This window comes from Alligator mississippiensis, chromosome 2 (genome assembly GCF_030867095.1).
Source record: "Alligator mississippiensis isolate rAllMis1 chromosome 2, rAllMis1, whole genome shotgun sequence".
In the NCBI taxonomy this organism is placed as follows: domain Eukaryota; kingdom Metazoa; phylum Chordata; order Crocodylia; family Alligatoridae; genus Alligator; species Alligator mississippiensis.
Genome location: NC_081825.1, coordinates 255,578,951 through 255,603,174, shown reverse-complemented (window position 1 = coordinate 255,603,174; position 24,224 = coordinate 255,578,951). Strand labels below are relative to the sequence as shown.

The following is a 24,224-nucleotide window of genomic DNA, read 5'->3' as shown; positions in this document are numbered from 1 at the left end:
GCTTACTTGGGCAAATTCAACTGATGTGCCATAGTGCTAACCATTTCATAAATACCCATATTAGATAGTTTAGGATGCAGAAACATATCAGATAGACATAAGCTACAATTAAAAGTCAATATGCTCCAACTGGAAGGACAGGGGAAAAGGTAATTTCCGAAATGCTATTACAAACAAAGGTGGAAAACATATTGTTTACAAATGATGGAACAGACCTTGGCAGTGTCCTTTTAATGGCAAGCAATTCATACGGCAATGTGCACAAGAAGTTCGGGGAGAATAAAATACCTATCCATAAAAATGTGTAATAAAAATTGTAGGCCTCTTCAGTGTAACCAATTCAGAGCTCAACTTTCTCTATGTGCAGTCTACATGGATTCTACAATACAAACTGCGAAATTAAGCATGAGTGAAAAATTATCCTTGGCCATAACATACTGTTTTCCTCCCTGGTGCTTTCTAGGTATCAGTGGATATGAAGCAAGCCATTCTCTTATGCATTTGACAAATATTGATTATTTCCCTTTAGTAATTCACAAAATGCTTAGTTCTTAAGAGGAGTTACAGTAAAATTATAGTAATAACAATTAAAATTACTTACTTTACACAGGTTATAGATGTATTAATGTGCATAAGCTCCAGGGTCAGTATAAGCCTTGCTCAGCTTTCTTTAAAAGCAGTGGGACTAATAAAGACTTCTGTTTTAACTTTAGTGAAATAACACTGAAATATCACCTCATTTTTTATGTCAGCAATGGTTTCTTTTTACCTCCACGATGTCAAAAGGGAATTATTATTATTTGAATGACAGTTTCCTAATGATGCTGTAAAAAGGAGAACCTGAAATCATGACAACCAAACATTCACATTCTGTCTTCTCTGTAGGTTAAGATAAGATACAGGCTTAAGTCCAACCCTCATAGTGAATCAAGCTTTTCTTTTCCTAGTGTGATTCTGTACAACAGACCAAATCAAGAGCAATACCCTACAATTCAGAAGTGGAAGTGCAACCTTTCTATTTATTTATGTAAAGGTGATATTTATGTTAAGGTGATATTTATGTCCTGTATTCACTCAATTAAAAGAGAAGGATTTTCCCCTGCAATCAGCATGGAGGAAAAAAAAATCCTTTGTTTTATTACACTTGCATACAAGGGAACCTCACTAAATACAGTGTCTGTCACTAAGCTGCTCCCAAAAGCAGTATGTCCTCAGTAATGAACCTTTTAGTTTTGGACTAACAGCATGTATAGTTCGTACTATATAGGTGGGTGCATCTACATGTGCTATTAAGGTGAGGCAATAACATCTAGAACAGTTTGCAGTGGAGTTAATTGCTCCTGCATACAGTGTTTACATGTGTGCCTGGGACTGCAGCAATTAGAGCTGGGGCTGGCAGGGTACATGGGGAATCAGCCCCAAGCTCCAGGTGGCAGTGCCAGAGGAGCTGACAGGAACCGGGGGTCTGGCCCCAGGTTGGCTGGGCTGGCTGAGAGCAATTTGTGCCCAGTAGTCACCATCCACGTAAGTGTTAAACAGTTAATTATTCCACTGTAACTACCATCCCTGATAATACTATCTTATGGTGGAGTTAATTATTTTACTGCACCCTAATACTGGTGCATGTACAGATGGTGAAGATTTATTGTGGAGCTAATTAGTTAACTCCGCAGTAATGTGCATGTGTAGATGCATCCAGTAAGTACAGAAGTGCTGCTTAAAACTTGCAGCAGTTTCAAGAAAGGTAAAGTGTATCAATTCTGGATGAATTAAGTCTATGGGTACTATATGCAAATTGCTACAGGCATATTTATTTCAAGGTCAGTGTTTTTAAATTTGCTCTTCACTTCCATGTGCTCAGGGAGAGCAGCAGTGTCTGACAATAAGGAGGGGGGAAGGGACTGCAGGGAGAAGATGTCAGGGGAGGCAAAGGGCAAGGGCAAATCTGACCCCCCCAGATTTATTTTCTCTGCTGTAGTTGTGGGTGGGGTACAAATCCAATGTAAACCTCCAATAGTTATATTCTATACCTGGAAAATTATACAAAAAAATATAAATTTTCCATATATAGAATCTAATTTTTTTTTTTGGGGGGGGGGGGTTATTTTATATTCAGGATTGCTTTATATTTGGGTAAACACAGTATATGTTTATGTCCCTACAATTGTAGTAAAAATAAACACTTCTTTCTAATAGATAAAGACCCAACACAGAAAGATAGCAGGTGCCCTGCTATCCCCTGCTCACTTTAGGATGCAGTACAATAGAAGAATAAGTGCATCATGCACCATGTTCTGATGCTCCATGGCTCAGTTTCCCCATCTGTAAAGTCTGAATAAAAATGTGCACATCATAGTAAGCTGCTTTGGGATCTGCTTTATTTGGTGGTAGATCATTTCTCTTTCTAATAAACAAAGCTGGATTTCAAAGTACTTTGAACTTCGCATAGCCAGTTATGCTTGTATAAAGTGAATGAAAAGCTGGTTCAAAATGCCTTTACCTCAGGGAGTTACTGGAGAATTCTGATTTGCTGCCATTTTGTACTCATGCTGTTCACATAAAAATAGCTATATAAAGTACATGGCAGTCCAACATTTTTACACATGTCCATTTTACACAATCCTTAAATTATTTCATGGTTTGAGGTTTTTTTCCAAAATGAAAACATTTGCTTTGATTCAGTGGATCTGGGAACTGGCATGCTCCCAAAGAAAGAGAATACTGATCCATTCGACTGCTGGCTGTGAGCTGAAAGCTGGATATACCATTTTCCAAATTAGTTGGAGAACTCAAGTAGAGCCTAAACCCTAAAGCTCCTTGGGGCTGAAAAATGTATTACAGTTTTGAAGGATTATTAAATAAATGTGTAAATAATATTCAGACAAGGTTCTTTGGTTGGGTAAATGTGGTCTCATTAGACCAACTAAATAGTTAGAAAAAGGTGTTCTTTGCAAGTTTTTGGGCACGAACATCCTTCTTCAGGCATAGGGAAAATCTTCTGGTATTATGTTTTCCACAGCAGCACAGAAGCTAATATGCAAAAGGTAGACAAACCTACAAAATTAACTTTCTAAATCTACTGGATACAAAAAAATCACAGAATAAATACAGACATTGGATTTATGGCACATTATAACATACTTGCCATCTGATAACCCCAGGTAATCTGTCTGCATTTTACCAGCTACATTCTATCACCAGTTCAACATTTCCCCCCCTTACCTCCCCACCTATTATCTCCCATTCCCTCTGCTCCTCATTGCTATGCATTTGAATTTTCACAGACCTGCATTTTGCATATTGGCTTCTATTCTACCATGCAGAACACATAGCACCAGCAGACTTTTCCTCTGCCTGAAGAAGGGTGTTTGTGCCCAAAAGCTTGCAAAGAACAATTTTTCCAACTATTTAGCTGGCCTAATAAAAGATATCACATTTACCCAAAGAACCTTGTCTGCCTAGGTCCGCAGACCAACATGGCTACAACCAACAACTTTAAGGAATATTCATATACGTAAGGCTTTTTGAGTATTTTTCTTTGGCATCTCTATTTAAATAAGAGCTTTCTCCTTTATGATCAACTCTTTCATTTCTGGTGGGAAAAGCTTCATTGGACCTGAAATATATCCCATTCCATGAAACTACACCAATCTCCTACAGATGAAAGCAAGAGAAAACTTGTTTGCTTGTGAGGAGGATGTTTCTTCTAAACTGTCTTTTCTCCCCTGCTGATTAGAAGGTTTATATTCTTTCCAATCCTGTCATGCAGGATATAGGTACTATCATGGTTTTAATGAAAAAGGAATAATAGAATCATAGGGTTGGAAGTGACCTCAAATATCATGCATCCAACCCTATGCTCAGATATAGTATGTGCTGTTCCTACAACATGCCAGACAGATGCCTGTCTAACCTCTTTTTGAAAATCTTCAATGAGGTTTTGAAAAACTCTGATAAAGGAGTCTCCACAATTTTCATCAGCAAGCCTGAGATTTTATGATTTTTAATTTAAATCTGCTTTGCCACAGCTTTGTCTCTGGCATTTGTGTTACATCCATGACAGTGAGGAAGTTGAAGTCTCCTTCCCTACTTACTGCTCCATCCTGTGCAAATGTCAGGAATAAGTACTCTTTAATTACTGAAAGCAGTTTTCAGACTGGATGCATAATTTTCACTCTTAGGAGACATTTTTATGCAGACTTTCTTGAATTAAAAATCTCAAAAATTTGTAGTTTCAAACAAAAATGTTCCTTTTTTAAAATGCAGCCTTGAGATTTTCATGCTTCTTGCCTTCATCTAGCTGAACAACTACAGTACTGAAAATCCAAACACACACAAATTCATAACATAAAATTTCACATTAGCATTTAAATGCTCAGCCAGTTCATATTCCTCTAATTCATAAAAACTTTATTTAGCTTCACTAACAAAAGAAAATGGAGCTGTTCATGTCTGTCTGTTACTTCCATTCACTAGCACTGCATGGGTCAGCCACCTGCACAGAACAGATGCTTTTCTGGCAACTGGTTTTCAGTAGTGTCTCTCTCCCAGTCCCTGCCTACAGCCCTTTGTCAAACAGACAAGTAATAAGGTGAGGTGGCAGTGGGAGAAGAGGAGCAGGATTTCACAGCTAGAACATTGTATTATTGCTAGAACATGAGGCATTATACTTTGGATTGTTTACATCCTTGTGTTACATTGATGTTCTCTTATTGCATGTAACGGGTTGAAGGATAAGAACTACATCTAAAAGAAAAATGTGGTTGGATTGTCTGCTTGGGTTCATGAAAGTTAACATATGTGGGAGGCATTTAGTCTACGGTAAAAATATGGTTCTTACAATTGTATTTATGCCTTGAAAAATATATGACTATGCTTTTAGCTACAGACTATTTAATATTTACTATATATACACTGTCTACAAGCAACCTGACTTTTCTTTCACCTCCATCCAAGTATAAGAGGAATCACTACACCGAGCCCACTGGTGTTGAACCAATGCAAAGTGGGTGAAAATGACAAGGGAATTGGACTGAAGATCTTTAACTTGCTATACACATTACTATGAGACCTCATGAGCATGGGTCACAAGATCTATATTTCTTATTCAACCACTGCTGATTTCATCTTACTAGGTTCAGGTGATATGCAAGAACTGAAAAATGAATTTTCTTACACAGACATATTGAGCCCAATTCACTCCTGACATAAGCAGATATAGCAATGATATTCAGCTCCATTTCCCTAATAAACCACAGTTCTGAATTTGGCCAACGGTTTTTAGCTAAATAAAATATAACACTGCTCATGGAAAGACAGACTGTTGCTGCTAAAAGGGAGACAAGTGTGGCCTTCTGCCTTCATTTAGCATCAATTACATATATTTCAATTCATCAGCTCCTTGTTTTTTCCAAGCCTGCTGTGGAGAACACAGAGTAACTAGGAAGAGGTGTGGGATCAGCCAAAAACTGACTGCCAGTCTACTACAGTTACACACTTTATGAAATATTTACATGCCGAAAGGGCAGAGGGCCAAACTCTCCCTTGGCATTGGCTACCCACACCACTGAGAAGCAGCAGAGATATTGGCAGGAGCATCCCCTGATGTGGGAAGTATTTTGGTTGGTGGATCCTCAAAATCCATTGCTAGCTCTTCCAGTTAGCAGGAGAAAGGCATATGCCAATCCAGAGCCAAGAAGTTTTGGGGACTGAATATGTCTGCTTCAGCAGATACTAGTCTCCTGGAAGCAAGGTATCTTTCTCCTAGCATACACCAGGCAGTATTCTTCCTGGTTGTTTCTGTGGTGAGAAAAGATTCCCACCATTCTCTTCCCACCCAGCACTCTCTGCTCAAAGACTAGCACCTAGCCCAATGGATAAGTTACTGCTGTATATGAACAGTATTTACTTAGGAATTTACTATTTCATAATCATATTCCAGTATTCATTAAAAATCCAGAGGTTTATATTCACCAATTAAAGTCACAAATATGTTGTACTTTCAAGACTCAAACTATGTTGCAGTCCTTCCTAAAGAAATACCAGAGTTAGTGCTCTGCTGTTTTCTCTTCATTTTGAATATTTTAATATATATAGGACTGATTACTGATTTTCCACTCATTTTACAGCAGTAAAACCCTACTAACTTTACTGGACTTGACTTCAGATTTATACCACTGTGAAGTCATGATCAGGGGTAGTTGCAACTAAATGTGTGATGATACTCTCTTTTGCTCTGTATCTGTTTGTTCTATAATAACCTAATTCATGAATGGATGAACATAGTCAATCTCTCAAAAACACTGAGTTTCCTCAACTTAATATTTAGGTTTTCTTTTAGTTTCCAGTTTTTTGGCTTTAGCCAGCTCCCATTCAGATAGTCTAGAATGTAGGGCACCTGCAGTCATAACTTTTCTTAAGGTTATATGAAAAGTGAAGACATGGCTTGAGAAGAAACAATGATTTAGGTATCAATACTGCATCTGTAGTTGTCACAAGGAAGCCTGGATCACTGAACAGTGCCTGAATCTCTCTAGTTTTCAAACTGCTCCTGAGAAGGCCTTATACATAATGCTAACTGGCTATCTTTTTATAGAGACACTATCACCAAAGTATGTGAACACTTCACACATATTAATGAATGTGCCATCACAATATCTTTTTCACATAGGGGAGTATTTACATTCCCATTTAAAAAATGTTCAGCATTGAAACTAGGGACTAATGGGAGCCGTTGGTGCTGAACAGTTAAAAATCCAGTTATGTTAGATTCTTAAATGGGAGTTAAGCTTTACTACAAATAATCCCTACTGACCTAACTCAAAATCTCATAACTCTCTCCCGGAGCCAGACAATGAACCCAGACCTCTTTAGTCCTGGTTTAAACCTTCCTTTCTCCAACCATATTTTTTAGCTAAAGGTTAACCCCTCAAAGGCTCAGACTGACATGTTAGTGTTTGTGTCCCTTTGTAAGTAATGTTGCATCTTTACTAGTTAACAGACTTCCTTTTGACGAAAGGTCACCGATTTACATGGGTGAATTCTAGATCAGTTTTTCCTCCCTGACAAATTACCTGCAAGTCTCTTATGTGCTGAAGAAACTGGTGTATGTCTGTGCTGACATTTAGAAAATTTTCTATATGTTTCTTGCTGTTGGTTTCTTATTCCTCCTTCCCTCAATTAATGTGTGCCGAGGAGGTGTGGCCAGAGCCATGTCATGAAATGCTATCTTCCATAGTTTTCTTTCTCCCTATATGGAAAGGTCATGCTGTACTCTAATATCCCACCTTATAATGAAAAAAATGCCCAACAGAAAGGAAAAGATTCAAGGAGAAAAATGATGAGAGAGAAGTAAAGAATTCAAGCTCAACTATAGAAGCTTGGTTGTTTAAATTTAAATGCTTTAATCCACATTTGGGGGCCACAGTAAAAGAGGTTTGTCTATTATGGATGCTGCAGAGCTACAAGTCAATACATCCTTTTGAAAATATGCCCACTGAAAAACATAGTTTTGGCCTTCTGAATTATATGTCTGGAATCCAGGAAAAGACCGGTATTGACTGATCTTTTTCTGCTCATTTAAACTTTTTAAAATTTGTTTTAAAAAGGTAATAGCATACGGACTAAATTCTGCCCATATGTGGTTTTGCTACCACTGGGAGTGCTTTAAAAAAAATGAAATAATACTGAAAACCTATCTGATTTGAGAGTCATCTATTGGTGCTAACTAGTCTGGCTCAAAGTACAAAATGGGTCATGCCCTGATGACCACTTTCTCAAGGAAGGACTCCATCCTCACCTGATCAGCACCAACTTGTAGCACTGTATACTTCTAAACCACAGAGAAATATCTTCAAAGAAATCATTTAAAAACTAGTGGTAGGATTCTAAGGCACAAAAAGCAGTCAGGCATCCAGCTTCCCAAATTTAGGAATTTAAAACATTAAATAATGGAAATCTTGTAACTAAAAATAAATGCTAGGAAAGTTTTTTGACATTATAAGGCTGTGAATGCAAATATTAGTGTCTCAGAAAGTCTTATATTTCAAGCTTGGGAGGCAAGTGGCTGCCTAGCACGCTAGGATTTTAAAAGTCACAGTATGGAAGCCATTTAAGTGAAAGTTTAGTTTCAAACAATAGTGTTGAAAATTAGCACTGCACAACATAAAAAATGAATTAACTTAACCTGCAAAGACTATTTTATGGAAATTCTTTTACAGAATTTTGAACATTTTTCAATTCTCCAGGTGTACATTATTCAAAACTATTTTTATAGACATACTGATTTATGAGGCTTAACTAATCAAATTTCAGTCTTCATTACTGAAATTCTGGAATTGCGCCTCTCACTGAACATCTAATTTCTAGTTTTCACAAAGTTCATTAAATACAAAAATTCCACAGTATAGTAGTATAGTTCTGTATAATATGCCCCACGGTATTTAATATTGTGTTGTCATATCACAAAGTAAAAGCAATGTATACGGAGTGAAGAGTATTTTGACTTTAAAATTGTGATCTGGTATCATTCATTAATGAAAAAACTTCTTAAATCTCCTTAACCAGCTTCTCCACAGTTTAAGAATGTTAGAGACAGAAAATACTAAATAATTGGCAGTTGAGTTGATGACAGTTGTGACTGTACCCTCAACACTGCAGGTTTCAGATTTGTACCCATCACTGATGCCTCAGTACATTTTTAGAAGGAATAATAGGATTTTAGGATTTCAGAAAGTAAGATAAATTAGCATATTTTCTCACACATAACACACCTTTTCTCCAAAAAATCATTCGTCCAAAATTGGATGTGTGAATTAAGCATGGAAGCTAATTTTCTGCAAGGGTATTCATGCCTCACAATGCAGCAGTTATTTAATTACTATTCAGACAGCTAAATCAATTGACTTAATGGCTCATTGTTTTTCACTCCACAGGTGTTAATGATCACCTCTCTTTTTTAATGGTTTTGTTTATTCCACTAATCAACCTAACCTTTCTCAGGACAATTTTGCTATTTGCTAGCTGCTTCTGGCCTCTCTCCTCCTATTTCACAGCTCCGGTGACTCTTTAGCTCTTCAAAATCGTAGATCCACCCACAGAGACAAATCCTTTGCAGCAGCCAGGGATGGTAAGTCAGTTGAAAATGAGGGTGAGTCAGCTGAAATTTAGGCTTCTGCTGGGCCAGAAGATAGGCATTGTGGCAGCAACCTGTGATGAGGCAGCTGATGTTGCTTACCCCATATTTAAAGGTTTGCCATTGTGACAATACAGAGAAGAGGAATCCCTTTATGCTCCTTGTGCACCTCTCTAATGGCCTCATGATGGTATGTACTTTGGAAGTCAGAGTAATCACAGGTCCCAAATTAGGCCTTGATTGGTGTCCAAGACATAATGCAAGCATTTATTATGTGAATCCAAACAGAAGCATTTCCACCTAGGGGGAAGAATTTCATAAAGCAGTTTTTCCTAGTCACACACAGCAGCACGCATGGGTGAGTTTTAAGGGAAGAAGTAGATAGAAAAAGTAAGAGGGAGGTTCAGCAAGTACAAGTGCTAATACATCTCATGGGCCAGAGCAGAATGGCTCTGCTGATATTCCTGGCTCTGTCTTCTCATCCTGCTTACTATGCTTTGCCTGAGAGACTCGTATTTGGCCCTGAAGGTTTAAATATGCATGTAAAGTCTTAACCCAATCTGCCATGAAGGGAACATGACACAACAATACAGTAATTGGATCTGAATGAAGTGGTCTTCAAAAATGGCTTTGATATGCCTAAGAAAACGGAGCAATAGAAACATTGAAAGAGGAAAAAGTGTTTAGTAGATAGATGAGGTCTGACCCTCAGACAGAGAAAAGCAAAGAGAGAAATAGATAAAAATAGAAAGAAATAAAATCCGAAGAAAGAATAGTCTCTTTATATCGAAGAAGAAAAAACAGAGAAAAGATGAAGTGATACATTTCTAGCAGTGAAAAACACAGTAAGTCTTTGCATCATGTATCATAGACAACAGCTGTAACAGTAATAAATTCTGAAGCTTTCAGTGAATAGAATTATTATCATTGTTTCTTTTTATTTGTTTTCATTGTGTTCTGTCACCTGACTACATGTTTTATGTGATTTTTTTTTTGATATGGTTGTAGATGTGCTTACTGAGCACTGAGTATATAGCAAGGTATGTTAAATCTCATAAGGAGGAGCTTTCTTATCATTCTCTAGCATAAGCATAGAAACATTATGAATAAATACGGAAAATCCTGCTCAGGAGGAGAAGGAAGTCAGAACCCAGCAAAAGAAGGGGAACTGGGGAGATGGACCTCTCTTGTTACAAATAAAAAAATATTTTTTGTATTAGCATCATTTTAAGAACAGAGACCAAGCTATTGTCTGCCTCAGTGATTCGGGCATCTTTTTAAAAAAATCTGATCTCAGTTGTATATAAATATTTCTGAAGCAAGGACTCTCCTGTTCTGAGCACTGTCCAAGTACCTCATTGAAAATCTCAATCACTAATTGTCTGAAGACCCACTTTCTTGGGTTAGCTGTTTGAGTGGCAGGTCTTAGAGAGAGCTGCATATCTACCCTACCCTCTAGATCATACACAGTCATTTTTCATTGTCTTATGGAGCAGAAACTAGTGGTCTGCATTTTTACCTTGTACTACTGATTCACAATGAGACAACAACGGGGCATTTCTCTGAGGTATGCCCTGAGTTAATGCAATGTGGCAATTTGGCTAGGTCTTCTTCCTTTATCCATTTTGTGTTTTTTTAACAATCTGTCCATTTCACAAGGCTGCTGGTCCCATTTTAACTTTAATGAAATGTATAACTGAATAGTTCTGGAAGGCTTGAGTTTGGTCTATAAGTTTCCATTTTCTTAAGTCAGTAAATAAGCTGGTAGCTTTCCCATAAATGTGAGTAACACTCATTGTAGCACCTGAATTTTATTATGCTTCACTTGCTCAGCTCACACAATGAGAATCGTATTAAACTAAAAAGGGCTTGCATTGATTTAATATACAAATGATCCACCTTTTCTACGGTGAATATAAAATACAAGTTAAGGCTCACTATTGATGCTACTGTTATGATCCACAACGTTAATATCCATTTTAAAAAGTAAGTGAAATAGAACTTTCATGTCAGGACACAAGTGACTTTCCTTTCCTTTCCCTTATACATGCTGTCATTTTTAAATTTCCCAAACTCTATAACCCTATGGAGATATGCCTAATTATAAGGGCTAAGGGTCTTACTCCTCTATATGATAATACTCCTGCTAATTTGCTGGTGCCTCAGAGAAAAAAATTAAAGTCATTTTAAGAAAATTTAGCAATTTTCATACACTTTTTTTGTTCTCCTGAAAATGAAATATTGGGTCTTTCAAAGTTTTGCTCTTCTGTCTTCCTCTCTCACCTGAGGGCATAATCCTCTGCTTTTAATATCACAATTAGAACTGTCATTGTTTCATGAGATGTCAACAGCTCTTTAAAAAGAAACTAAATGTGTATTTATATGATGAAGTATAATATCTTCTTCTATTGTGTAAATACTCTAAGGTACATTTCAGAAACTGTCTGACCTTTAAATCTCAAACTTTACATTGTAAGCACAAAAGGGAAATCCTCTTACAAATATCTTGGTATAAATCTACTTTGACAGCAAATCTAGAAAAATGGCCCCATCTTGTTTTGCCTATCTCTTCTAGCTTCTTCCTGGGCCCAGCACAGCATAGGATTATAGAAGTCTAACTAGTCAAAGTAGGGAGAACAAAGAATGGAACTTTAGCACAATGTCTTTCCCCTGTATTTTCTGTTATTTCCTGTATTCTTGGTGCTAATATTATTCTGTAAATAAAGCACTGGTGAAAGATATCACATGGAAAATGTTGAAACACAAGTTATTTTCCTTATTTGCATCAGTTATTAGCATCAGCAACAACAATGCAAACCGCCTGCCAATGTGCCCAAGAACTAACTTAGCTGCACCGTGTCTAAGGGTTAGCATGTTGTTGTTCCTAACACAGGTCCATTCATTCCTTGGCCTCCCTCCTGAGACTATTAATGCAAGTGTTGACAACTAAAGGGATATCAGATAATTACTTCCTGGTGCCTTCTGAAACCAGTAAAGGAGATAAAACATTCTTTGTCCCATTAAAAATCATGAGATCATACAGATCCAGGTACCATTCAAAAGAAAGTATCCAATTCATTTACTTTCAAAGAAGATATTTTTATCAGGATATTTTCAGGTGCTAAGTAAAATGCCTTGATGTTGTTAGATTCACAGAGATTATTTCGGATGGGTGGAATGAGAAATTTTCTTTCAAAGCTACTCTATGTCTTTATCAGTAAGCTAAAAATGTTGTTAAAATATTTAAAATGATCACTGACATTTACATCCTCTTTAAATATGTAAACATCTCAAGCTTACTTCTTTAAGTCTGTGACTGTCACTCAGTTATTTGTCACAATATTGTCACAATACTGACTGGCTGAGATATTTCATTTTACAAAATGGCAATATTAAAAACATGCTATTCCTTATAGTCTTGATGTGCAGTAAAACCACCCATAGCCACGGGCTTTGCAAGCCATACATGATTAAAAAAGCAAAATGAGACTGTGGTAAATAAGGAAAAGGAGACTTTTTGGAAAAAAAAATCCAACACTAAGATTTTTCTTGGGGATAAGTTAGCCCCTAAAAACACTGCCTCATGGACACATAGGCTGGATCTAGGCATTGCATGTTAAATCATGCATGGTGCTGCTGATTTGCAGAGCCAGGGCAAAATTTGCTACTAGGTTTTCCCAGTAGAAAAAAAAAACCGGAAGAAAAAAGTGGTGCAAAGCATGTCAAAGTGGCGTATAGTGGGACAAATGCAAAGATGGGGGAGCTGCCTAGGGCTGCCTGCTCCCTTGGTTCTATGTGCTGTGGACCCCTTGCACTGAGGCACCCTGCGCCCCAGCCAGCTGCTCCCCGGCCGGCTGGGGCACTGCGTTCCTCAAGACAGGGGAGCAGGCAGCTCCCCTGTCTCCGCATGCCTTAGCATGGGGGCTCCACTGTGCAGCCCCCACGCTGACACACGTGGAGATGGGGGAACAGGACTAGGGCTGCCTGGTCCCTACCTCCAGGCACATCGTGCCCCAGCCAGCCAGGGAGTGACTGACAGGGGCAAAGGGTGCCTCAGTGTGGGGGCTCTGCAGCATGTGAAAATGAGGGAGCAAGCAGCCTGGGGCCACTCCCCAGCTTGCTGGGGCCAGGGTGCCTCAGCATAGGGGCTGCCCGCCAGCTAGCCTTTCACTGAGGCACCCTGTTCCCTAGCCAGGCCTCCCTGCAGCACATGGGGCAGCAGGACAACATAAAGCGCACAGGCAGGGGCATGCACTGCGGCACAAAGTAGCAGTACAAATTTCATAGTTTCATAGTTTGTAGGGTTGGAAGGGACCTTGACAGATCATCAAGTCCGACCCCCTGCCATAGCAGGAAAGAGCACTGGGGTCAAAAGACCCCAGCAAGGTGTTCATCCAGCCTCCTCTTAAAGACCCCCAGGGTAGGAGCCAGCACCACTTCTCTTGGAAGTTGGTTCCAGATCCTAGCCACCCTGACCATGAAGTAGCACCTCCTGATGTCAAGCCTGAATCTACTCCTAGTAGTGCTCGGGGGAACAGGCACTCCCCCAATGCCTGCTGGTCCCCTCTGACTAGTTTGTAAACGGCCACTAGATCTCCCCTCAGCCTTTTCTTGTGGAGGCTGAACAGGTTCAGGTCCCTCAGCCTCTCCTCGTAGGGCCTGCCCTGCTGCTCCCTGATCATGTGAGTGGCCCTCCTCTGGACCCTCTCAATGCTGTCCACATCCCTCCTGAAGTGCGGCGCCCAGGACTGGACACACGTCTCCAACTGCGGCCTCACCAGTGCTGCATAGAGGGGGAGGATCACCTCCTTGGACCTGCTTGAGCTGCATCTGTGGATGCATGACAAGGTACGGTTGGCCTTCCTGACCACATCCCCACACTGTTGGCCCATGTTCATTTTGGCATCAATAATGATTCCAAGATCCTTTTCTGCCTCTGCACTGATGAGAAGGGAGTTCCCCAGCCTGTAGGTCTGCTGCTGGTTCTTCCTCTCAGCACTCCTATTTGTGCCACTACTATCTGTGTTACTGCAAACATATGCCCCTGCTCATGTAGATGTGGCCCTGGTGAAAGGAAAATGGTGGAAAAATTCTTTGTGTACATTGTTTTCTAGTTCAGCTTGAATAGTGAAGAAAATTAAATACCTATAATATTCTGTCTGCATTAAGAGCTGCTACAGTACTCACTCAGGGAAACATAACTTAAAGTGAGACTAACTAGAAATATGTATAGCAACTGCCTAATATGAATAGTAACGTTAGTCTGACTTGTATTCTTTGGCTAAATACATTCCTATCCTGACACTTTTTTGAAGGGCTCTTCTGAAGGGTATATTGAGTGTTGTGAAGAAATGTTGTTATAATGAAGATAAATATGATGGAGGCCTAGCAATATTACAAACTTCATACTGGAAAGATTGTACTTATGTTTCTTTAATGAGGATGAAGAATATGCAAACAAGCAATAGTTAATTCCTTTGTCTATTCACATAGGTAGGGTGAAGCAAAAATGAACATAATATCCACAAATGACATAAGGCTGGATAAAACTGAGGATGCCAATATTTCATAGAACAAAGCTTACTTTGTATCCTGATGATTTGATGTGCACTCCTCGCTTGGTCAGTGTAGATTTCATTCGGATGAAAAAAGAGCGCTCTAGGTTGTTGTCAGTGGTTAGTAGATTGGGGCTTGTTGATTCCACTAGGGAATAGAGGGGAAAAAAAAACATATACAGATTATTTAGATTTTATACATCCCCTCTCAGATATTTCTCAGGTGCGATCCTTGAACTTACTAAAAATAAATGACTGATGGATGCTAAGAGTGCTGTAATCAATTTACCTTGTTTAGAAAATGTTTACTTAGCAAAAAAGATGGAAAAAAAATATGTGTACATAGTAACTCTCATTTAAATAAAAAATTTAATACAGAGATGCCTCATTAACTCTTTCCTACACATTTCTATCATAGCTATTTCTTCGCAGACACTGAAGTTCCTTCTTGTTATGCAACCGGATAAATATTATTTAGGAGACAAGGCTGCCTACTAAAAGTGGTCTGCAAGTTCTATTTCAGAATCCTATTCCCCAGTCTCCTCACCTTGCTTGCTGAGATACCTAAGGCAAGGCATCTCAGCTTTTGGTGTCTTAGTTTTCTCATTAGTTAAGGTTAATTAATGTCCATAAAATACTTTGCAACCCTCAGATGGAAAGCACTAGGGTTATTATTATTAATAATAATAATTAGTATTAGTGACTAATTATAGCGGAATGTCTTCATGGTCCATTTAGCTTCAGGTGAAGTTTCTTCTTTGAAAGTACAGATCTAACACATGTGTTCAATTCCCTAAACCCCAACATGTATAGTAAATAAGAAAATCTGGTGGGAGTTAAGTATGATTAAATAACATACATATTGCTGGGTGACATCATATTATCATAATCCACAGGCAGTATTTCAATAGTTATATTTTCAACCCAAATGCTAACATGTTCTCCGTTTTCAAAAATATAATTCATGGGAACATTCTTGAGCAATCCTACAACAACAAGCTGCTGCTGGCAATTAAACATATTGTAGTTCCATGAAAAAAAATTATAAACAACAACAACAACAAAAAAGGGATTTTTAAAGATCACATTGCTGTCTTTTTAGAGACTGTAACCAGTTAATGGTCAAAACTATTCCAAGTAGAAAAGCATTTGATATACAGCCACTCGTATACGCACCACTTGTTTTTGAGCTAAGGATTATTTGTAGTTGTCCTTGTTCTAATGTGGTCACATTGTCTTGTATTTATGGCATTTTAACTCTGTGTGATGAAACCAGTGACAAGAATGCCCCTTTCTTTAGTGTCTCATACAGTTTTTTGTTTTAGAGAGCATGAATTTGATGTCATTTTAAATGTACAGCTCTTTATCACTCGAGGGAAAAGCAGAGCCATGTTATATTTAGTACTTTCATTTCTTCTGATTAAATATGAATTACTATGAAATTTTTCTCATCATCTAACACGCCATAATACGCCAACAGCTTTTTAATACACTATATAAGCACAAACTTCTGCTCTAAGAGTTTAATTTGCCCCTCTAATCCAATCACATCAACCTTATTTCTCTTATCAGAGATTCCCATTTTGAATTAAATGAGCTCATTAGTTTTAATCAAAAGCAGAGAGATCAAAACTTAAACGTAAATGCTTTAGATCAGAACTGTCAGTCAGCCGTGCAGTTCTATTTTACTAAAACACAAGATCAGAGACCCTTAGAACCAATTTTTTCTCGTAAGGGATGCCGAGAGCTTGAAGATGCTATATCCTTTTTTTTTTCCCAAGGACAGATTATACATTTAAGGTTAGACTTAATTTAGAGCATTTTTTTTCATCCTGGTGGAAATGGAAAAGTATGCCAATCTGCTGTTGTCTCTTTCACATTTATTGGTGCTGGTCCTTGGAGACCTGAACAAACGTGAAGCCATCAGAATCCATGCCACAAACCTGGCCTCAAAAAATTCAGCTCTGTTCAGCAATATCATGTTTGTAACATCTAAGAAATTACACTTTCAAAGAAAGGAAATGTGCTTCAGGGTCAAGGTTACTGGAACCCTGAAACAGCAATGCAGGGTCACCAGGTTACCAGAAGCACTGGTGATGTGTGGATCATTATTAATTATTACTATTATTATACAGTACTCTACAGTACAGTGCTTAAAAAGTACATTAAGAAACCACAGCATGGGTGCTTCCTGCTGTGTGAAGAAATGCTAGAATCAGCTTAACAAATGTACTAGTTGTAGTCCGGCACATTATGCCCTAACATAGGCAATAAGTACTATATGCCCCCATGTGTTGTAATGGTAATTACCAAAACACACAGAAGTAATGTTAATTAAACATACAACATTAAATTTGAATAACATTTAGGTGGTGGAATGCTCTTGCCACACCTGAGAAGAAAAAAAGATGAGACTGACATTTTAACCTTTATTTCCACTTTTGTGAAGGAAAGCAACACAACCGAGATTTAGTACAGTGTACTGGGTATTGAATACTTCCTGGCTTCTTGTTAGCTTGTATATCAAGCTTGCCATAATTTTGCTTTTAATCTGATATCTATAAAAACTATATATCTTTCAGTGAGGATCATAAAATGCATATAATTTATGCAGCAGACTGGAACAGCATCTATCACATAAATATGTATTTAGACATGTTTGATTTTCTTAAAAGTGTCTGAAGAGTGTATATGAGGGGTGGGATTAGTTACCTAAAAGTCCAAGGCAGTCTAAGAACATCTTTCTGAGTGTCTCTCCAGAGAAAACTGTTGTAGTAGATGAAACAGAGATGCATTTGGGCTTGCAGCAACCACAGTAAGGGACTGTAACAATGCTAATTATTATGATTCATGCAGTATTTTAAAGGTAGGATAGCCACAGTATGTGCTCATTGTTGTCAGTAAAATCTACACTGAATACAGCCTATTGCGAGACCTCTGCATTTGATTTTAAATGCTAATCTCTTAGACATTTAAGGTGTTTTCCATTTATACCACTGGAGACTAGCAATCAGATTGACATCAGAATGAAACTTTGCAACACTTATTTTTTTAAGAGATTTTTTAAAAACTTCAGAAAACTCAGATACTAGTAAAGTGCATTTTGTTTGATACCCTAGTAGCTGAAATGCCCTTTTATATTAAAAAAAATGTTGCTGCTGGACTAAATCTACCAGGTTCTAATCTTACACAAGCTATTTCTATGAATTATAAACCTTTGAAATGGAATATATAGAATGCATACACTTCATGTTGATGGAACTAGTAAAAGGCACTCAAAGTTATACACTGTCTTTGCAAAAACAGGTAACTGTAAGAGTAGCTATACTTGTGTGTCCTGTGCTGTCTTCAATGGACAGCATTCAAAGAAATTCTTAAGACTCTTGGAATTGCTATGGGAGTCCACTACAGTTCTGAGAGCACAAACAATGGGTTACCTGTTTCTAAGGGTATCCAAATGTAGCCAAATACCAAATGTGGTATATCTGGGTTGAAGTGTTACCAGAGTCTTAAATGTCATCTGAAAACCACAGAACCAAAAAAAAAAAAAAAAAAAAAAAGTAGGAACTAATACTCCAGTCCTGTGAAAGGCTCCAAGCATATGGATTCCAGGTCCAGTTCAGAGCTCTGTTATCATTCTGCATCATGTTAAGAACTATTTATTTGCTCCAGGTCCTGCAAAAAGTCATGCATGAGTTCAATTTTACATAGTTCTGTTAACTACAATGGGACTATTCACATGTGTATAGCATGTATATGTTCATAGGTTCTGATCCTGCAGTGAGCTCCACATGGATAGAGTCCTGTGCGGATCCCCACTAATCCCTGTAAAATGTAATGCACAGCAGCGTAAATCATACCTATCTCACAGCAATAACAGAAACACCAAATCCATGTCTGAGGCAGAAAAACATACATATTCAGATAAATAACTTGTCCCCAGGATGGAAGCAAGCCGCAAATTTCATTTATGTCTTAAAGCCAAGATAAAGAAGAAAATTCTGCCAAAGCTACTTAAATGAATCTTTAACCACTCATGCCTTTTTGTCATCTGTACTAAAAAATTTGGGATAAGAGAAGAAAGAGAGAGAATTTTACCATGTTAACATGTGAAAAGGTTTTTTGTGATCATTCTTATAGAGGACCAGAAATGTTAGAGGGGTATGTGAGAAGCTACAAAACAAATAAATCTGATGATGTCAATGGGATCTACAGGATAAATACTTGGGTTGTAACTTAAAGGAACTCTCGGCCTTGGCATCATTGCAATAACTTTTCATCAGCTGTTTATTTTCTACTTGCATAAGAAGCCTTTAGATAAAGTGAACAAAGAACAAAAACCTGTTTAAGCAATGTGAAGAAAAGCCCAAATAAGAAGGAAAATTCACATTAACAGAAAAGGGGCTGGTACCTTGCCTTGTGTTGGATACTTATAAATATCTCCTCAAGTTTTCTCAAAATCTAATAACAGCTTGCACATATGACTAAGAATCATCAGATTCAGTTGTGTAACTGGACAACACAGATCTATCATTTCTGCTTGGTCTGGATGTTTCTGTTCCTCTCCCCCATTGCTGATGCAACAGCAGGCCAGCATGGCCCCTGAAGCAGAGCGGGAGGGACAGGGATTATTTCCTCCCTCTACCCTCGGGGGACCGCAGCCTGGTCTGCCTGCTCCAATTGCTGCTGCCGCTTACTTCCTGCTTTGGGCAAGCGGCAAAATAAGCCCCCTCCCCCAGACAGGAGAATAACCCTAGTCCCTTTCCCCCCAAGGGGCCCTGGCAGCAGCATCTGGCCACACCCCTGCCTGGCCGCTGCAGTGGTGAGGGGCAGTGCTCTTGATGGTGGCAGCAGCTCCTGTCATAAGGTTGGGGAGCGTAAGCCCTGTCCTGGTGGGATGGGCCCACTGCAGTGGGGGCAGAGCTGTGGCGGACTGTGCAAGACAGCACTGGGGCTTGGAGGGGGCCAGAGCCCCAGCCCCCTGCCGCACTCCACAGCAGCTTTCCTTGCACCGCAATGCAGCCCACCGCCAGGAAGAGGCTCATGCTCAGGGAAACCATGACAGGGGTTGCTGCTTCCCCTGTCACAGCTGCTCCCTACTCACCGCTCCAGTGGCTGGGTAGAGGTGGGGCCACACACCACTGCCATGGCACCCTGGGGCAGGGGAGAGGAAGTGGGGCTATTCTCCCTTCAGCCCCTGGGGCAACAGAGCAGGGTCTACCCACCCCACATGCAGGCATGTGCCCGCAGTTCCTCAGTCCAGAGGGAGTGTCTGTACTGTTACAAACCGGTTCAACTTAGACTAACCTGCAAAGATTTAATCAATTCAGGCTCCAACTTTCTGAATGTCTGTCCCTAGCCCTAATGCTTGCAGGGCTAAAAGAAGTAACTTCCAGTATATATAATGCCTCTAATATGTTTGTGTGTATTATATATTATTATATATTATGTATTTGCTATGACCCATTAACTGTTAAAATGGGAGCTTTCTATTCCGGGAAAAGAGTGATTCTAATCTTCCTAAGGAGATACTTACTATTTGTTTCTGGCCCAAGAAGAGCCTTAAAATTTCAGTGTCATTAATCAGAAGATCTATTGTAGACACAATTAGAGGTTTCTAAAATGTATTATTTCTAATAATTACAATTCTGTATAGTTGGACAAACTGCCTTAAGGGAGGCCCCTAAGGAACCTGGACATATAGGGGGGCTGGGCTTCTGAATATTTGGTAAAACAGAGGCAACTCCTTCTTTGCATATGGGAGGACAGCAGTACGGGGTCAAGACTCAGGCTTGGGCTAGGTTGGAAGAGACCTGGGGTGGCTGGGTGGGGGTTCACTCAAGGAAAGAAGGAAACTATATGATTTAATGCCTGGGAGTGTTCCCAGGTAATATAATAAAGGTAGCATACTCATCTGTATCTACTCATTTTAGTGATAAGAAATTCATAGATTCATAGATTGTAAGGCTGGAAGGGGCCTCAAAAGATCATCAGGTCCAGCCCCCTGCACCAAGCAGGAAAGACAACTGGGGTCAGGTGACCCCAGCAAGGTGACCGTCCAGTCTCCTCTTGAAGATTTCCAGGGTAGGCAATTGCACTACCTCTGGAGGGAGCTTATTCCACAGTCTGGAGAGACACATACTCAGCATTTAGTCGCTAAAAATATTCCTGGTTTAATATTTCTTTCCCAGTTTAAGACGGCTAAATAAGTAACGTGGACGTAGTTTACCATGCAATGGCTTATTATGGTATAACTAGTAAAATGCATGAGGGGGCACATCAGAGCAATTTTACTCTCCTGCCCTTTCAGTACTACTTTACTGCCAGATGGCATTTTAGGACAAGATTTGGTAATTTTGGTTGGTTTATTTTCTTGGGTTGTGCTGGGTTGCTTTTTGGTGCAGAATTGTTGGCTTGAGAGACACACACTTTTTTTTTGGGGGGGGGGGGGGGGGTTGAGCTCAATAGGCAGTGCTGTCCACCTCCCTGGAAAGCCTCCTGCTTTTTTCTGGGCGCTTGTTGCTTTTTGCATGGGGTGCTGCTCGTTGGGGAGGAAAATCTTTTCATGCAATGGTCCACAAGAGTGAGCCTGCCTGCTTCCCCCTCACAAGTCTGGATTGGCATTGGGGGTCTGTACCACAGGCCTCCTGAAAAGGCTGCCCCCCTACCCATGCCTGGTCCCAAAGCAGTTCTGCCCCTGCTTTTTCTGCATGCTTGTTGCACCGGGTGCTGGGTGTGGGGTACACTTAGGGCAGGGGTGGGAAATTATTTTTGGTGGAGGGCTGCTTACTGAGTTTTGGCAAGCCATTGAGGGACGCATGACAGGCAGCCAGGGGCAGATAAATACTAATTTTCTACATTTTTAGGGGCCCCGTGGGCTGGACAGAATGGCCTGGTGGGCAGCATCCAGCCCGCGGGCTGCATTTTGCCCACCCCTGATTTAGGGCTACGTAAGGGTACATAAAGGGTCTGGCCACCTTGTGTGTTGGCATCTGGGTATCACGTACCCAGGCTACTCAGGCTAAAGCCTGAATGGAAACATTACTACAGGAATTTTTATGTAAGACAGAAAGAATCTTGTGTCTCCTGTCTGTTGTTTGTATTCTCACGTCAAAAAGCAAGATCTTTTCCAAAGCTGAAAACCAGCATGGCCATTGGCTGGGGTTCTTATCGAGGTTGATTAAGATTCCTTGGCTACCAGGGATCCCTGTGCCCAGGACAGCTTCTGTGCCCTGTCCGTGCCCAGGACAATAGGGTTGTGGGGGACCATGATCAGCCTACTCCAATTCCCTCTCCCCCCACCCCCACCCCAATCACCACACAGTGGCCAGCATGAGTAAAACTGCCCACTCCTGCATGGCAGGGGCATGGTGTGGGTTGAGGTGAAGAAAGAAACAGCCCAGGCTCAATGAGAGGAATTTTCTTATCACTTAGTATATTTGCATGTCAATCTTTTAACTGCTGCATTGGCAAATCAGGAGTGCAGGGGGCTGCAGGTTAGGAGTGAGAGGCACCAGCTGGGTTGGGGGTGCAGGGTGCTGTGGGTAAGGAGTGAGGGGCACCAGCTGGGCTGAGGGGGCAGGGGGTTTCAGGTAGGGAGTAAGGTGCACCGGCAGAGTTTGGGCGGGGAGGGGGCTGCAGGGCACCATGAGTTACAGTGATCCCCTAGACCCAACAAAGATTTGCTGTTGGATCCCGGGGGTTGAGGGATCAAGCTGCAGTTTGGGGGCTGCAGGTCAGGAGTAAGGGGCACCAGCTGGGCTGGGGGGGCTGCAGATTAGCTAGGAATGAGAGGCACTGGCAGGGTTGGTGGGGCGGAGGGCTTCAGGCTCAGAGTGAGGGACATAAGCAGGGTTGGGGGGGCAGGGGGTGCCACCTGTACCAAGCACCAGCCCCCCACATGCTTATGCCACAACCCCCAGACCACTGCAGGGAGAGAAGAGTCATGCACTCTTGGAGAGGCTTGGGTCCTCTGATAAGCCCAGCTCTGGGTGTAATGGCCACGTATAACTGTGTATGGTGTGGGCTGTGCTAAACGGTTGTATGTGGCCGTTGCACCCAGCCCTGGAGTATATCTCAGCCCTCTCTATACGCTGTTATACGTGGCTGTTACACCCCAGAGCTAGTGCCACCTGGGCAGGAGTGAGGAGAGTGAGGGGTGAGGGGCACCAGCAGGGCTGGGGGGCAGTGGCTTGGCTGTAAAGCATGATCATATTTTCTGTGTGATTGTTTTATATTGTGCCTCCTGTAGGACTGGAGAGGACCATTTCCCATCCCCTCTCAGACCATTACCTTAAGATTCCTCAACACAACCTGTAAAACCAGTTGAGTGCTTCTGGCCAGATCCTGGAGTGCTGACCCTATTTATGTTTTCACTGACATCCTGCCACACTTTTAGCTTCTTTCATTTCTTGGAGTCTCAGAAGAGCAGAGACTCCCCATGCCTGAAGAAGGGTGACTGCACCCAAAAGCTTGCCAAGAACTTTTTTCCAACTACTCGGTTGGTCTAATAAAAGATTTCACATCTACTCAAAGAACCTTGCCTGCGTATGTCCTTAGACCAACACGGCTACAACCAAAAACCAGACCCACTTTGAATTGCTTTGTCTGCATTAAAAGAGCTCCAATGAAGCTGCTTTTTGGCTGGGGCTCTGGGGCCCTGGATGAGGGTACCAGACGGGCTCAGGGATAGACGCTGAGGGTTGGGACTGAAGGGCAGTGGCAGCACTGGAGGGGCAGGGGCTGTGGGTTAGAAGTCAGAGGCACCCCAAAGTGTGAGAAATCAGTGACCATGCTGTTTTTGATTGAGTAATTTTATTTTATTTTTTTATTTTCATACAGTCAGACATGGTTTCATCATGTTATGCTGCAGAGTCCAAGGTCCCTGGGTCTGCTTTTTGGGAGGAGACTTGAAATCAGATAGTGTATTGTCCTATCAGCATTTCACAATAACCCTATTTGCATATCAATTCTGGTTTCCCCTGCAGCTCAGGTTACAGCTCTCATCAGTCTGTGCCTTAAAGCAGACCTCCGAACCTGGATTTCCAGGAGTTTGAACAGACACCAGCCCAGTTCAATAAACCATATAGTTTCCTATAGATATGACTGTTCTAGGGCCAGCAATATTATTGTTTTCTCATCATTTGCCCCGTTAAGAATAGAGGAAGCCATGCCCTAGCAAGCAGTTTACAGAGACAAATTCCCATTCCTGCATTACCTTCCGGTATGCCAAAGGCCTATTCCATGATTAATTACCCAGAGCTACCCGATCCGTACCACATGCACCCAATGCTACACGTTAGGGTTCTCTTCCGGAATTGGCAAAAGCCTGCTTTGTTGTGACTTGCACTGGGCAAGCCATGCACTTTACTTGCTCTGTTCATCAGTCACTCAACCCCTACATTTCTGAGGTCCCAGGAACATTTCACTTGCAAAATTCCCTGCCAGTCCCCACTCTGCCTGGGGCTGGGGTTATGGGGGACCCCCTGCTCACAGTGAGTGAGTGGCCTGCTCTCACCATCTACTGTTTTGGGGTG

The 24,224-nt window shown here is 40.7% G+C and overlaps 1 protein-coding gene across 7 annotated transcripts in view; it reads right to left on the bottom strand.

The window, feature by feature from the left end:
• Positions 1-24,224, bottom strand: part of NPAS3 (neuronal PAS domain protein 3) — an 874,684-nt gene that overhangs the window by 78,533 nt on the left and 771,927 nt on the right. For all 7 annotated transcript variants that reach the window (XM_059723041.1, XM_059723042.1, XM_059723043.1 and 4 more), the window contains one exon: positions 14,718-14,836. In XM_059723041.1, coding sequence (XP_059579024.1) covers positions 14,718-14,836 — 119 coding nt within the window. The remainder of the gene's footprint in view (positions 1-14,717; positions 14,837-24,224) is intronic.